General features: G+C 63.5%; 1 protein-coding gene across 4 annotated transcripts; it reads right to left on the reverse strand.

Moving 5' to 3' along the window:
* Positions 1-339: 339 nt before the first annotated feature.
* HSF1 (heat shock transcription factor 1) lies at positions 340-14823 on the reverse strand. Of its 4 annotated transcripts, XM_040991627.1 has the most exons (14): positions 14564-14760; positions 4167-4275; positions 3907-4043; positions 3677-3801; positions 2997-3072; positions 2848-2909; positions 2668-2764; positions 2450-2580; positions 2068-2337; positions 1672-1752; positions 1157-1262; positions 1019-1084; positions 884-950; positions 340-804 (listed from the first exon to the last, which is right to left on the reverse strand). In XM_040991627.1, the coding sequence occupies exons 1-14, from the start codon at positions 14678-14680 to the stop codon at positions 599-601; spliced, it is 1650 nt and encodes a 549-aa protein (XP_040847561.1). In that variant the 5' UTR covers positions 14681-14760; the 3' UTR covers positions 340-598. The 4 variants fall into 4 exon arrangements, with proteins under 4 accessions (XP_040847561.1, XP_040847562.1, XP_040847563.1 ...); XM_040991628.1 differs by lacking the exon at positions 1672-1752 and having other exon boundaries at positions 14564-14823; XM_040991629.1 differs by lacking the exon at positions 1019-1084.
* Positions 14824-14866: the final 43 nt, after the last annotated feature.

Consider the following 14866-nt stretch of genomic DNA (forward strand, 5'->3'; position numbering starts at 1 on the left):
TTGGCTTGTCTGGGTGACACCCTGTAGGTGGGAGGGTGCTGCTGCCCAGCAGGCCCTGGAGGACCTAGATGGAGAGTCTCAGGCCGTCAGGGAGGCCGACCAACTGGGGGTGGGGGGCAGCTTTGCCCGTCCCTACCACAGCATACCTGTGGTGTGGTGGGGGCCGCCCACACCCCCTGCAGCGTGTCTGCCCCCAGACTCCAGGTGTCCCAGCTCTCCCACAGTCAACAGGGCCTGTGACCATGTGGCCAGGAGGGCAGTGGGCAGGCCCTGACCGGTATGTAGGGCACTGCTTACACCCAGCCCCCTGGGGGAGGAACCACCACATGAGGCGGCAGCTTGAGCCTGTCCCTTTATGCGTCTGTCTCACCCTCCGGCCCGGGACACACATCCGCCTGGGGGAGGGGAAGGGGGCTCATGAGTAAAAAGCCAAAATACAACTTTGCCGTGGGTGGCCTGCAGGCTCAGTCCAAGCACCGCTGAACCACTGCACACTGGGAGGGGTGAAGGCAACTGTGGCTCCCAGCCCGCCGGCCCAAAGCAGCCCGACGCTGGGGCGGCAAGCAGATGGGCGGGCGGCCCGGCTCCTCCAGGCCCTCTAGGAGACAGCAGGGTCCTTGGCTTTGGGGGGCTCGGAGCCGGTGAGCAGGGATATGGTGGGGTCGTCCGAGTAGTCCTCTCCTTGGGAGAAGCAGGAACCCTCGCCAAGCTCGAAGAGGACTGGCAACTCGCTGCTTCCCGTGTCCACAGCGTCGGGGTCCAGCAGGAGCAGGGGCTGCGCTGTGTAGTGGACCAACTGCTTGCCTGTGGGGTGGGGTGGGGTGGTGAGTGGGCGAAGGCAGGGCCAGGCAGGGGCTGGCAGGGGAGCGGGAGCCGGGCTCACCTGAATCGGGGCCGTTCTCAGCCTCCAGGGGCCTGGGGGGCTCCTGGGGAGACAGCAGGTCCTGGATCTGTGGGGATGACAAGGTGAGGCTCCCGCTGGCCCCGCCCCCACCCCCTCCCTCCTACCCCCACGCACGCTGGCCAGGCTGCTGTCCAGGTCAGGCAGGTTCATGTCCGGCAGAGTCACGGAGGGGCTGAACAGCTGCAGGAGGGAGGGAGGGAGTCAGGGCCTGGGGGGGGCGGGGCGTGGGGGGGGGCAGGCGGGCAGACTCACGTCCAGCAGGGCGCTGGTGTCCACGCTGAAGCCGTGGCCGCTCAGCATGTTCTGCAGGCTGTCCAGGTTCGAGTCCATGGCGTCCAGGTGGTCGCTGAGCTCGTTCCTGGCCCAGAGTGAGTGGGCGGGTGAAGCAGCGGTCCAGGACCTGCCCAGCGTGCTCCCAACAGGCTCCGCCTGGGGGCCTGGCATGCGCTCGGGCAGCTTGGGCAGCTCTGGCCGCCCGTGTCAGTCGGGGCTGCCGGGCCCAGGTGTGGAGCCTGATGAAGTCTTGCCACTGCCTTTGGGGGACCCGAGCGAGCTGGGGGATGAGCTCCTGGGGCCACGCAGGCCCTCCCTGCAGGGCTGCGAGGAGGCTCCCAGGGCACTGGCTGGCGGACAGAGACCCATGTCCTGCCTGCACGGGCAGAGCTGGGCAGGGCCTAGTGCCACGCCCTGGCTGGGCCGGATCTGTGGCTGTGGGAGGGGCCCGAGCTCGGGCAGAGCCCTCCCTCCCCTGTGGGGGCAGCGCTAACCCTGGCTGGACTCGGCCATGCAGAAAGGAGGGGCAGGGGAGGAGGCGGGCGACCCCAGACATCTGTGGAGTGCGAGCCACACTGCAAGATACAAAGACAAGAGCCCCCATAGCGGTGGGGGCCGGCAGGCACCGCTGCCTCAGGCTTAGCCGCTGGACAGGGCCCTGCGTACCACCTCCTACCCCATGCGGGAGGGCAGGGCGGCAGGGCAGGACATGGCCCTGCGGCCGCCAGGACATGCTCCAGGAGCACTGGGGCAGGGGCCACTAATCGTCCCCAGCCTGCCTCTGTAGTGCTGGTGGCCCACCCACAGGCCCTCCCTCGGGGAAAGACCTGAGCCCCGCCTGCCCTCCACAAGTCGCGTAGCCCAGGGCCCTGGGGTGGAGTGGTACTCACTTGTCCAGGCAGGCTACGCTGAGGCACTTCTCGGGGGTGGGGGGCGGTGGGGCCGAGGGGGGGCGGCCTCCCACTTCCGGGAGGGCAGCAGCTGAGGCGGCTGCAGGGGCATGCTCGCTCTCCCACAGGATGGAGTCGATGAAGGTGTCTGGGGACAGGGGGGTGTCCACAGAGGATGGGCGCCCAGGACTCGCCTCTTCCACCCGAGGGCTCCGTGGCGGGCTGGGGGGCTCCTCCTTGACCCGCACCAGGGGGCTGTGGGAGAGTGGCCTAGCACAGTAGGCGAGGATGGTCAGAACAAATCCCCTGACGCCCTGCCCTAGGGGGCCCTGGACACAAGGCGAGACCCATCAGTGGGAGCCCCCCTCCACCCTGAGCCCACCTCTCGTCTGCGCTGGCACTGGCGGAGCCCAGCGGGCTGCAGGGTGTCAGCTCCGTGATGTCGGAGATGATGGGTCCCGAGCTGGTGTCCGTCGAGTAGAGGCTGGAGCTGCTGTAGGCTGGGGCTGGGGCCTGCAAGCAGAGGCAGGCGGTTGCCTGGCCCCCGTGCCCGGGCCAGCACCCGTCCCACCTGGCCCCCGCCAGGCCCCCGGCGCTCACCGCGTAGGGGCCGGCCCCGGGGACGTGCTCCAGGGAGTACTGCCGGCCGAACTTGGGCATGGAATGTGCGGAGCTGCTGTCATTCAGCATCAGGGGGCTGCGGGGAAGGGGCGGGGTTAGCAGCCGCCCCAAGCCCGGGGGGCCAGGCCTGGGTGCAAGGTGCAGGGCCCCGGCTCTCACATCTTTCTCTTCACCCCCAGGATCCGGTTGGACTGCACCAGTGAGATCAGGAACTGGATGAGCTGTGGGGAGGGAGGACTTGGTCACTTGGTCACTCCGGGCCACCTCTGGGACAGTGGGGAGGGGTGAGGGAGCCACCTTGCCCCCACCTTGTTGACCACTTTCTGCTGCTGGACGTGCTTCTGCCGCAGGCTGGCCACTTCGCGCCACAGGGCCTCGTTCTCGCTGCAACACACAGGCCTGGGCTTGGGCTGGGGTACGTGGCTCCCGGCTCCCAGCCTGTGTCCACTGCTCTGGGCCTAACCCCTGGGGACCTTGCACCCTTGAATGCTGCCCCCACCAGAACTGAGGGAACAGGTTCCAGCTCACGTGGCCGCACAGCCCCAGCTGGGCCCAACAGTGACGTCTGCTGTGTGGACACGTGACCCACTGGCCACGTGGGCCGGGTACATGTTCATGCAGTCTCCCCAGGGCAGTGCTCATGGCCTCCTCAGGTGTGGGGCATCACGCCCTGGGCCTCTCCCTCGTGGGTGAGGTCAGCTGCCTGAGCACCCAGACTAGGGGATCCCCAGAACCCTGGGGACCTTATCAAGGAGTGAGCCACAACCTTGACCACGAGCTGCTGGGCTTCAGACACAAGTGGGAGGGCGTCCTGGCCAGGCCGGGACAGAGGCACGGGCCAGCATGCCAGGGGCTGCAGGGGCAGCGGGAGTGCCGGGGAGGGGAGCACGGACCCTTGCTGGTTCTCAGCCTGGGCAGCAAGCAGGGATCAGAGCACTGGCATTGGCCACCCCGTCCCCAGGGAAGGCAGGGTGGGGGTGTCACCTACTGCTTCATGGCCAGCAGCTTGGAGTCCATGCACTCCTGCTTGCCCTTCATGAGCTGCACGTCCGTCAGCAGCTTGGTGACACTGTCCTGGCGTATCTTGATGTCCTCACTCTTCAGGGTGGACGCCTGGGTCCCAGCAAACAAGGAGTCAGGGAGATGGCCCCTGCCAGGCCTGTGGGGGAGGGCCGGGAGCACAGCGCCCCGGGGCGGGCAGGCAAGGTGGCCACTCACGCTGGTCACTTTCCTCTTGATGTTCTCGAGCAGCTGCTCCTGGCCACGCAGGAAGCACGGATGCTGGAACTCGGTGTCGTCCCTCTCGGGCTTCACCAGGCCGCCCTGCTCGATGCGGACCACCTTCCGGAAGCCGTCTGCGCATACGAGGGGGCAGCTCGGCCTCAGGCCCTCACCAGACCCCAGCCTGGCTCTGCGTCCCGCACGAGGACCCTCCCCGGGCACAGGCGCTGGTGGCCGGCCTGCAGGCGGTCACTCACACATGTTGAGCTGCCGCACGAAGCTGGCCATGTTGCTGTGCTTGAAGTACTTGGGCAGGACCTCCTTGGCAAACTGGCCCTGGTCGAACACGTGGAAGCTGTTCCCGCTCTGCCGGAGACAAGCAGTGGTCACAGGTGAGCAGGCAGTGTGGGGCCACCCTCCCGACACCTGCCTCCCGTGCTGCACTGCGCTTGCCCGTTGACAAGAGGTGCAGGCCGTGTGGCCAGAGGGGGGCTCCCAAGACAAGGGCTTCATGTTCAACAGCACCCCCACCTGCAGGTCCATCTGCTGGGGAGTCCCCAGGCACAACTGCCACTGGAGGGCTGACAGGAGCCCAGCCTCCTGGCACAGCTGGCAACTGGAAGAGTGTACGTGAGGCAGGGTTGGTACAAGCAGTTGGGCATGAGAAAGAGCCAAGGGCCTGAGGTCTGGCCGGGACTGGCACGCCTCTAAACCGCCCGAGAAGAGGTGGTCAGCCGGCGGAGCCCACAGCCCGGAGCTGCAGTGATGGGGGTGCGACACAGCACAGCCCACCTCGGGCTGCTACGAGACACCCGCGCAGAGACCGGTCAGGGCCTGTCTGCTGCGCAGCTCTCTGCAGACTCCCCAGCAGGGTCGCTCATCTCTGGTGACAGGAAGCTGTCACAGGATAGAAAGGCCTTTTCCATAAGGAGTATGTGAAGACACTGTAGGACACTTCTTTCCCACCCAGTGGTGCCACACAGCTGCACCCTAGGTGTCCTGAGCTCGGGAAAGCCCTCCGCCTAGACACAGCTCCGCAGTAACAGGGGAGTGGAGAGGGGACCCACAAGCAGCCGAGCCAGCGGCCTGCAACAAGTCCAGGGGCCGGTGGCGAGGCTGGGTGGAGGCCACCTTCTAGCACAGCCAGGGAGCCCGGTCAGTGGGCTCATGAGGACAGTTCCTTTGTGACCACACCTCACCTATCGGGAGGGCATCGCCAAAGGAATGAATGCCACAGGGGAACTACATGGAGATGTTGGAGCGAAAGGTCGGGGGAGAACCTGAAAAAGCATTACAGAACTTGGAGCAGCGGTCACAAAGAATTGGGAAGGCGCCGTGGCCTGGCGACTAAAGTCCACGCCTTGAATGCGTGGGGGATCCCATGTGAGCACCAGTTCTAATCCCGGCCCACTTCCCATCCAGCTCCCTGCTTGTGGCCTGGGAAAGCAGCTGAGTATGGAAAAAGTTAAAATTAAAAAAAAAAAAGATTGTCTGGTGTGAGGGGAGCATAAAGGAGAAGCACCCAGCAAGTGGCCCAGTGGGAACGTGCTGGCGGCCGTGGGAGAGTAGATGGGTGGCCCTCCCCAGAGGGAGTGAACCAATGGCCGTAACATCCATCTTTAACTCAGTCTTTCCAATAATAATACTAATGAAGAAACCCTGAGTGTGGGAGCCACATGCCACTGACCCATGCAGGCCAGGGCAGTGCGCACTGTGATGCCGGCTGGGCTGGCAGGACCCTACGCCTGGCAGAGCTGGGTGCGCCAGGGCATGAACCCAGCTTACTGAAACCATGTCCAGTCTGGAAAGTGCCGTGCAGGGGTGTGACACACGCACATGCTCAAACTCCTGAGCGTCTCATCCAGCCCCAGCCCCTCTCTGCTATACCGCACCGCATGGCAGGCATGTGATGGGGTGAGATGGTCAGGGAGCAGGGCCAGGGCTGCTCCAGCCAGACAGGACAGCAGGGGGACCCAAGACACCAGGAACACCAGGGATGGCTGAGCCGGACCGCAAGTCCACGTGGACCAGCAACAAGGAGGATGCAGGCCACACAAAGATGGAGTCAAGCCAGAGGAGCGTGCCGGGAAACCTGCAACGTCACCTCACAGGTCTCCGTGAGTATGGTTTCATTTGTATTAACTTAGTTCATCTTTGACTGGGCCAGGCTAGAGCTAGCAGCCTCTTCCTGGTCTCCCGCACAGATGCGGGGCTCTAAGGGTTTAGGCCGTCTAGTACTGCTTTGGCCATAAGCAGGGAGCTGGACGACGGGTGGAGCAGCCAGGACATGACCTGACACCCACACGGGGTCCCAGAGTGGCAGGTGGCAGCTGCAGCTCCTAGGCTAACACTCGCCCTTGTCTGCTCCGCCTCCTAAGATCTCCCACCGACCGGCTCACTCCGCACACATGCACAGTAGCTGATGTGGGCCAGGGTGACAGGAGTGGCCGGAACTCCAGGTGAGTCCCTCATGGGGCAGCAGGACTGCCCTGCAGCAGCCCGAAAAACAGGCTTACATCTGAGCCTGCCACACCCAGTGCACTTCCCGTCAGTCATCTCCAGCATGCTGAGACAGAGCTGTGTGCAGAGCCAGCACCGCTCCTCTGTGCCGACAGCTTCAGCCCTTCCTGTGGCTCAGGATCGCTGAAGGCAGGGCTGTCCCGATGCCGAGGGAAGGGGTGGTGCCAGGTACGGCCTGAGCCTCCGGAGGGCAGATTCCAGGGGACCACTGCAGGGCTTGGCTCAATGGCTGATCGGCTAATCCTCCACCTCCAAGCACCGGGATCCCAAGAGGGCATCAGTTCGTGTCCCAGCAGCTCCACTTCCCAGCCAGCTCCCTACTTGTGGCCTGCGAAAGCAGCCGAGGACGGCTCAAAGCCTTGCAGCCCTGCACCCACGTGAGGGACAGGTCAGGAGAGGCTCCTGGCTTCAGCTCAGCTCCAGCTGTTGCAGCCGCTTGGGGAGTGAACCAGCGGATGGAGCATTTTCCTCTGTCTCTCCTCGTCTCTGTGTACCTGCCTTTCCAATTAAAATAAATAAAACTTAAAAAACAAAACAAAACAAAAAAAAAAAGGAAAGAAAGAAAAAGAAGAGGCACCTGCAAGGCGTGGCCTGGGACGGCGCTTCCCCTGTCAGAGTGAGGGGCCGAGTTCTCCCTCAGTCCCACCCAGACTGGCCCAGGAGCCTGGCTCCCGGTGCCAGGTTGCTGGGCAGGGCCTCACCCAGCCCCGAGCACTGGAGGCAGGTGGGGAATGAATCAGTAGATGAGATCTGCTCTCAAACTCAACTGCAAACAACTTGTAGGACGCGGTGGCTGGGCGGGCGCTCCCTGTGCGCTCAGGCCTGCTGGGTCACTGTGGCGCCCTCAGGGGGGGCGCTGGACCGACAGCGGAAGCACTGCCTCGAGCAGTGGAGCATGCTGGCTACTCTCCCCCGTGCATCTGCAGGTGGGCCCACTGCGCTGGGGCTGCACCTGCAGCCACGTCCCCCCAGAGTGCTCCCTGCCTCACCAGAGGCGTTTCAGGAACGGTCCTTCTACCAGAAGGTAGACGCAGCTCACCCAACGTAACAGGGGGTAGTCCCCGGGGGCCCCATGTCCCCTGCTGCGACCATCTCATAAGCACTGGTCCAGAGCTGGACAGACTGCAGCGAGAGGATTGGAATCCACTGGGATGGTGACAAAGACGTGTCTAAGAATGAAAGGAGTGATGCGTGGGGAGTGGGGCCAAGCCCTCAGTGGACATGACCTGGGCAGGCTCGGCTGCCTGGGCCCTGCCGTTCATACAGAACACCCAGATAGAGCTCTGGGTGCTGCCTCTGGCCCGGCCAGCCTGGTTGTGGAAGGAAAGTCTTCCTCCTCGCTCCCTCATTCTACCGTTATTTCAAGTAAATGAAATTAAGGAAACATTAAAATTTAAACAAAGTGCACCCTGGAGTAGTCCCGGTCACCTGCGCAGTAGGCTGGAGGGCGCCACGGGGAGGCCTGTGGTGTGGGGATACCTGGAGGCGTGGGGAGCGAGTCCAGCACACAGGACCGGGCTGGGCTGTGGGCATGGGCCCTTCGGCCTCTCGTCCCCTAAGTCTGTTTTCTCTTTCTTAGAATGGCTGTTTCTGATCGTCATTATCATTTATTTGGAAAGCAGATACACAGTCCACACCCCAAAGCTCCCAGAGAGCAGGGGCTCAGCCAGGCTTAACTCAGCCGTCAGGAGTGCAACGGAGTCTCCCACCTGGGGCGGGGGCACCCTCACGGTGCCCAGCAAGTGCCGCTGAGCCTTGAAGCAGGCGTTCAACCAGCTGCTCCAGCATCTGCCCCTTGCTCCTTCCCAACATACGGCAATAACCGCTGCTCCCCTCGGATCCCCTCAGAGGTGATGCCCCGTGCACCCACACACTGGCCACACACACTTGTGTGCAGCCCGCTGGTGGCGCCTGCAGGATCCCCTCGGAGTGGACACACCCACACATTGGCCACACACACTTTCGTGTAGGCCCAGTTGTCTCTCAAGACTTTGTTGAACTGCTGGGCCTTCTGCACAGGGCTAGAGCCCCACGGGCTCAGATGTGGGCCACCCTGGGTGTGAGGGCGGCCAGCTGGGGGTGCTGGCGAGCTCCTGGCCAGCCAGTCTCTTCAGGCTGTGCCTCAGGGCCGAGGCCTGGTGGGGATGCCCACATTCTGGAGCAGCGAGCCAGGGCTTCCCACTGGATTTCCGCTAACGCAGCGGGGTGCCTGCAACCACGCGGGGACCTGCACACGGCTCCAGCTCATGGTCTCGGCTGACAAGTGAACCAGCACAGGGCAAACCTAAAAGCTAAATATAAGTCCTTTCTCACAAAAAACAAAACAAATCCCAAGGGCCTCCTCCTGAGCTGCCGGCGGTGGCTGAAGTTCTGGGCTGCTGCGGTGGTGTGGCAGGCTCATCCTCCACCCAGGGGTGCTGGCAATCCAAATGCGTGCTGGTTCGTGTCCCAGCTGCTCCACTTCCCATCTGCTTCCCTGCTCGTGGCCTGGGAAAGTAGCAGAGGACGGTCGAAAGCCTTGGGACCCTGCACCTGTGTGGGAGACCCAGAAGAGGCTCCTGGCTCCTGGCTCCGGATCGGCGCAGCTCCGGCTGTCGCAACTGTTTGAGGAGCAAAGCAGCAGCCTGAAGATCTTTCTGTGAGAAAGAGATTTTCTCACCTGACAGCATTAGCCTCTTCCTGTTTCATGCTTCTGCCCGGACTGACCCACAGGCAGGCTGTGTAGCCTTCACCTGGGGCCTGCTGGCCCGGCCCTGCACTGGGCTGAGCAGGCCACTTGCCACACACAGCTGACCTCCCTGCGTGCGGCCACTCCTGCCAGTCTTGATGAGCACAGCACCACAGGTAAGTCCTGCACGCTCTTCGGGCAGCACTTGGCAGTACAGTCCTGGCCCTGCATGTGCCGCTCCCTCCGTGGGACCCAGGGGGCTGAGCGGCCCGGGGTTGGCCTGCGCTGTGACTCGCACTGGCAGCTCTGAGGCCTGCGCAGGAGCGCACTGAAGGCCCTGGCCCGCGGCCAGGGGAGAGCTGGGCTGGCCAAGAGCCCACAGCGCAAGCCCCGAGGCGGCCCTCCTTGCGCAGGTGAGCCTTGTGAGTGCTGAGACGCTGCCAGCCCTGGATACCTGCAGCCTCGAGCGACGCTCACAGCTGAGCTAACAGCGCCTGTGGTTCCGGGTCATTAAGTGCGGAGGCAGCGCTCACACAGCAGCTCCACAAGCCGCACGGTTCTCTTCCTCAACGCTCGACTCTTCAACAGCTGACTCGCAGTACTCGGACAACGCGTCCCACACTGCAGCTGCATCTCCATCCTTGCTGACCCCTCACTGCAGTACTGCTCACACAGCCACTGGGGCTTCTAAGCACGGGCGGGCCAGGTGGCTTTCAAGCCCCCTTTGGTTCCGATGCGACTCCTGTGCTGTCACCACCAGGACACACCCTGCGAGGGCCGTTGTGGCCTCCTGTCGCCATAGACTCTCCCCTACTGTGGGCCAAGCGTGGGCAAACACTTCCTTTCCCTACCTTGTTTTTTTTTTTTTAAAGATTTATTTATTTATTGGAAAGTCAGATATACAGAGAGGAGTAGAGACAGAAAGGAAGATCTTCCATCCGATGATTCACTCCCCAAGTGAGCACAACGGCCGATGATATGCCGATCTGAAGCCAGGAGCCCAGATCCTCTTCTGGGTATCCCACGTGGGTGCAGGGTCCCAAAGCAGTCCTCGACTGCTTTCCCAGGACACAGGCAGGGAGCTGGATGGGAAGCGGAGCTGCCAGGACTAGAACTGGCGCTCATATGGGATCCTGCTGTGCTCAAGGTGAGGACTTCAGCCGCTAGGCCACGCCACTGGGCTCTTTTTAAAAATTTTTGATGTTGCCTACACAGTTCACAAGCATGCAGGCCCATGAGGACCACTAACTGCACAGGGAGAGGTCGAGGCCTGGGGGAAGGTGGGACAAATGCTTCTAATTTTCCTTTTCTTCTCTTTTCTCCTGTATCTGGGGGTGGGGGTAACTCCTGTCTGCCAACTCCATCAGTGCTGGGGGATGGGGCTGTCCACTTGATGTCCTCTTACCAGGGTTTGCCTGGGTGGTTTTGACACCGACATCTGTTGGTCTCACTGCTTCAAGCTCCAGGAGATCCTCCCCAGGTCCGCTGGCCGACAGCCCACCCCAGTGCAGCCACTCTCCCAGACACTGCCAGAGCTCAGCCAGGAGCTGTCCAACCTGGCTGCTCTCCGTCTCCCGACGTGGCCAAAGGAGCTGGCCAGCTTGTTCCCCACATGCACCTGGGCGTGCTGTCCACTGCACAGGCTTCAGCAATGGAGAAAGTTCAGTTCTGACACATGCATTCCAAGGTTGGACCACAAATCCTGTGCTACTCCCTGTGGCTGCACTGTTGAGTCCAGTGGTCCAGGTGAGGTGTCCCCCCAAGAAACCTCACCTGGGGTGACCCCCGACCTGACTCGCACGTGCCAGCCAGCACAGGGTCCAGTTCAGTCGGTCACCCGTCAGCCTGTGCACACACTGCTGATTGCAGTTGCCTGGTCAGGTCCAGCCCCAGCCCCGCGTCCCATGCCAATGGGTGCTGCCTTGTCTAGCCTGACCCACTCCAGCTCTCCTGCACACCAGCGTCTCCCTACCAGGCTCAGTGCAACAGCACTCGCACCCTGTCCTGGCTCTGGCCACACCCACTATTTTAAAGGTCTCTCTCCAGTCTTCTCCAGAGGCTCGAGTGTGAGACTTCCTAGTCTGGCTGTCTGCTGTTCTGCTAGGAACGTATCAATATTCAGACGGAAGATGTGAAGGCTTTTACAAAGTCTGGGAAACTTTCCTTTTTCATATTTATTTGGAAGGGAGACAGACAGACATTCCATCCTTTGGGTCTTTCCCCAAATGTCTGCAATGACCAGAGGTTTCTTCCAGGTCTCCCCCATGGGCGCTGTCCTTTGCTGCCTTACCAGGCACACGAGCAGGCGTTGGGTCACAGTGGGGTAACCAGGAATGTAACCAGAATCTATCCAAACGACAGCACTAAGGGCAGAGCCTGGGTCCCCTGGCCTCCCCTGACGTCATCCCGTAAGACTCTGCCGATGCTGCCAGTTTTCCTGTCTCTAGCTCTTATTCTGATGCCTTGGGGTGCCCTCGCCACAGCACAGCAGAGCCCCCCCCACACCCAGATCTCCTGCCTCGGGGTGCCCTCATCACAGCAGAGCCCCCCACACGCCCAGACCTCCTGCTTGGGGTGCCCTCATCACAGCACAGCAGAGCCCCCCACACGCCCAGACCTCCTGCTTGGGGTGCCCTCGCCACAGCACAGCAGAGCCCCCCACACGCCCAGACCTCCTGCTTGGGGTGCCCTCGCCACAGCACAGCAGAGCCCCCCACACGCCCAGACCTCCTGCTTGGGGTGCCCTCGCCACAGCACAGCAGAGCCCCCCTCCCATGGTAAGCATCGGGGTCCTTGGTCTTTCTGATTTCAGATCTGGCTCGTCCTGGCTGAGCTGACAGCCACGCGGGTAGCCGTGTCCCTCAGTCCAGATGTCCCTGACGTCCTCGCAGCCAGCTGTGGCCATCGCACTTGCAGGAGGCCAAGCAAGGATGGCCAGATGCCCTCCTCTGCACTGTTGGGACAAGTGTGGCCACGAGCACTGCCCCCACAGGTCCTCGGGTGGGAAGGTGTGTGCACCGCACGGCCCTAGGCCTGGAGGAGCTGCCCCCGCCCCCATGCTGTCTCTTGCCTGCTGGCTTCTCTCTTCTCCATCCCCTCGTCTAAAGGCAGAGTTCCACAGAGAAGAGAGGAGCCTAGCTGGGGCCAGCTCTTCCACTCGTTGCCCCCACGGCTAGAGCTGCGCTGGTCCAAAACCAGGAGCCGAGAAACTCCTCTGGGTCTCCCATGTGGGTCTGGGGTCCAGGCACGTGGGCCACCCTCCACTGCCTTCCCAGGCTACAAGCTTGGAACTGGACGGGAAGTGGAGGAGCGCCCACAGGATGTCAGCACCGCAGGCAGAGGCTAGGCTTGCTATGCCGTGGTGCTGACTCCTCTGTCAGCTGTTTATTGGGTCCTGGACACAAGAACTCCACGCCACTGCTGAGTGCTGAGTTCAGGCAGGAGGAAGTCTGGGCCCCTAGCCTCTTGGTTCACAGTGCTGGGTGGGTCAGGCTTCTGGGTCCCTGCCACCTGGGCCCCTCCGCTATTGGTCAGTCCTTCCTGGGTGTAGTGAAGAGCTGGCCGAGGAGTCGGGAGCAGGCAGGAGCAGGTGACGCCAGGCCCTGCATTTGCATTCACCGTGCATGGCACCAACACCTCGGCATGGCCACAGAACTGTGCGTCTGCTTGCCCCAGTCCCCCCCGCCCCAGGGAGGCCTGCCCTGCTCAGCCGACAGCAATGCGTGGCAGGTCCTCGGAGCCCTGAGGCACAGGAGCGCTCAGCACCAAGGGCACGGGCGCGGTGAGGCAGCCGCAGGTGGCCACAGGACACGGCGGCCCACCCCAGACCCACTCTCTTTGGTCCCAGCTCTGTCCTGCAGGGGCTGGCCTCTCCCTCGGCTCAGCGCCCACAGGCCTGAGGGCTCCAGTCAGCCAGACCCCTTGCGGGAGGTTCTCAGGTCCCTCCCCAGGCCTTTCCCCAAGGGGGCTGTGGTGCTCGGCAGGTGTCCTGGGTGTGGCCATCTCCCATTCCTGTCCTCCTGGCCATGGGCAGGAGGATACTGGCAGGACAGTGTGGGGCCGCCTTGTCTTTGCACCTGCCGCCTGCTTCTCTGCGTCTTTAGGCAGGGGAAGGTGGGCCCCACATGAAACTCAGGATAAGACCATGCATGCAAGCAGGCTCAGGGGCAAGGCTAGGCTGTCCTCCACTGCCTTCTCAGGCCGCAGCTGGGAGCTGGACGGGAAGTGGGGCAGCCGCTGGTTAGCCTGCCCAGGCTTCTACATCTTACCATGCTAATACCTTCCTGACACCCGAGAGCCCCATCTCCTCACTGAAGGACGAACAGATCACACAGCAGGCTTCGCCCGCTGCCACACAGACACGCAATGGTGGCAGGCACGGGCGAGGCCTGTGGGATCGCTGGGTGACGCTGCCCAGGCCCTGCCAGCCCTATGAGAATGAGCTCACCCACGAAGTGTAACCCGTCCCGGGGACAGCCAGCTCCTACATGGTCTCCCGCTGCCCTGAAACCCGAGGACTACGGCTGGCCTGGGAGGTGCCCGGAGCCTCTGCCCTCACGCGGCCAGCCCTGCTGGGCCACACGCCTCCCTCAGTTCTTAACGTGTTAAGACACACAAGCTAAACCAGGGGAGCTTTGTTACTTAAAACAGAGAGCTCTTCCACTCACTGGTATGCTTTCCAGATGGCTACAATGGCCAGCTAGGCCAAGGAGAACTCAGGAGCCTCCTCTGGCTCTCCCCCACCGGGGCAGGGTCCCATGGCTTTGGCCTGTCCCCTACCACTTCCCCTGCCCACCGGCAGGAGCTGGATCGGAAGTGGAGCCGCTGGGCCTGGAACCAGCGTCCAGGTGCATTGCTGGCCCGACTAGCTGCGCTGTGACCTGGCCCTGCTGGCATCCTGCACAGAACTGGTCAGCGGCTCCCTGGCCGAGGGGCTGCTCACGAGAGGAGCCTGTTCATGAGCCCCTCTGGGCTGTGGGGGTCCACTGACACAGCAGGCCACCCACTCACCGCATCCCTTCGCCAAGGTGACCAGAGACGCCCTGTCGTGCAGCCCTGTGCAGGGCACAGCTGTCCACTGCCCGTTCAGCAGCCCCTCTCTGCCCGCTGGGCTGCGGGGTCCCCTCACAGCAGGTCCCCCGCTCACCACGTCCTGGTCCAGCTGCCTCCACACCCCCGTCCAGCCCTGTCAGGGGGCAACGCTGTCCACTGCCCGTTCAGCAGCCCCTCTCTGCCCGCTGGGCTGCGGGGTCCCCTCACAGCAGGCCCCGCACCAGCCTTTCCGCCAAGGTGACCAGCGCCGCCCTGTCGTGCAGCAGGCTGCACACCCCCGTCCAGGCGGGCGCCCTGCCCACCGACCACCGTCCGTCCACCGCAGCCCCAGCGAGGCCACAGGTGACGGCCCGGCACGCCCCCACCTCCCGAGGCCTCGCCGCGCGCAGGCCGGCCGGGTCCCCCGCCCCTCACCGGGCTCCAACAGATGAGCGCGTCCGTGTCGGGGTCGCTCACGAGGGTCCAGAGCTTGGTCAGGAAGGCCGGGACGTTGCTGGGCCCCGCCGCGCCGGGGCCCACGGGCAGGTCCATGTCGGCCGAGGCCGGCGGAGCGGGGGCCGCGAGCAGGGGCCGAGGGCCGGGCTAGCGTCGCCGCCGCGCCTGCCGCCCGGGCCGCGCCACCGCCCGCTGCGCACACGCAGCGCCCGGGCCTCGCATGGCCGCCGCCATCTTGCGCCGGGCGCGCTCCCGTCGGCGCCCCGCCCCGCCGAGCGCCTG

The sequence above is a fragment of the Ochotona curzoniae genome, unplaced genomic scaffold (genome assembly GCF_017591425.1).
Source record: "Ochotona curzoniae isolate NIBS_2020 unplaced genomic scaffold, NIBS_Ocur_1.0 contig_65, whole genome shotgun sequence".
NCBI classification, from domain to species: domain Eukaryota; kingdom Metazoa; phylum Chordata; class Mammalia; order Lagomorpha; family Ochotonidae; genus Ochotona; species Ochotona curzoniae.

Excerpts from the sequence above, each read along its gene's own strand:
- HSF1 (XM_040991627.1), bottom strand. The coding sequence starts at position 14,680 with ATGGACCTGCCCGTGGGCCCCGGCGCGGCGGGGCCCAGCAACGTCCCG. Across the intron at positions 2,910-2,996 it reads AGCAGAAAGTGGTCAACAAG|CTCATCCAGTTCCTGATCTC; the intron begins GTGGGGGCAAGG and ends CCCTCCCCACAG. Across the intron at positions 805-883 it reads TGAGAACGGCCCCGATTCAG|GCAAGCAGTTGGTCCACTAC; the intron begins GTGAGCCCGGCT and ends CCCACCCCACAG.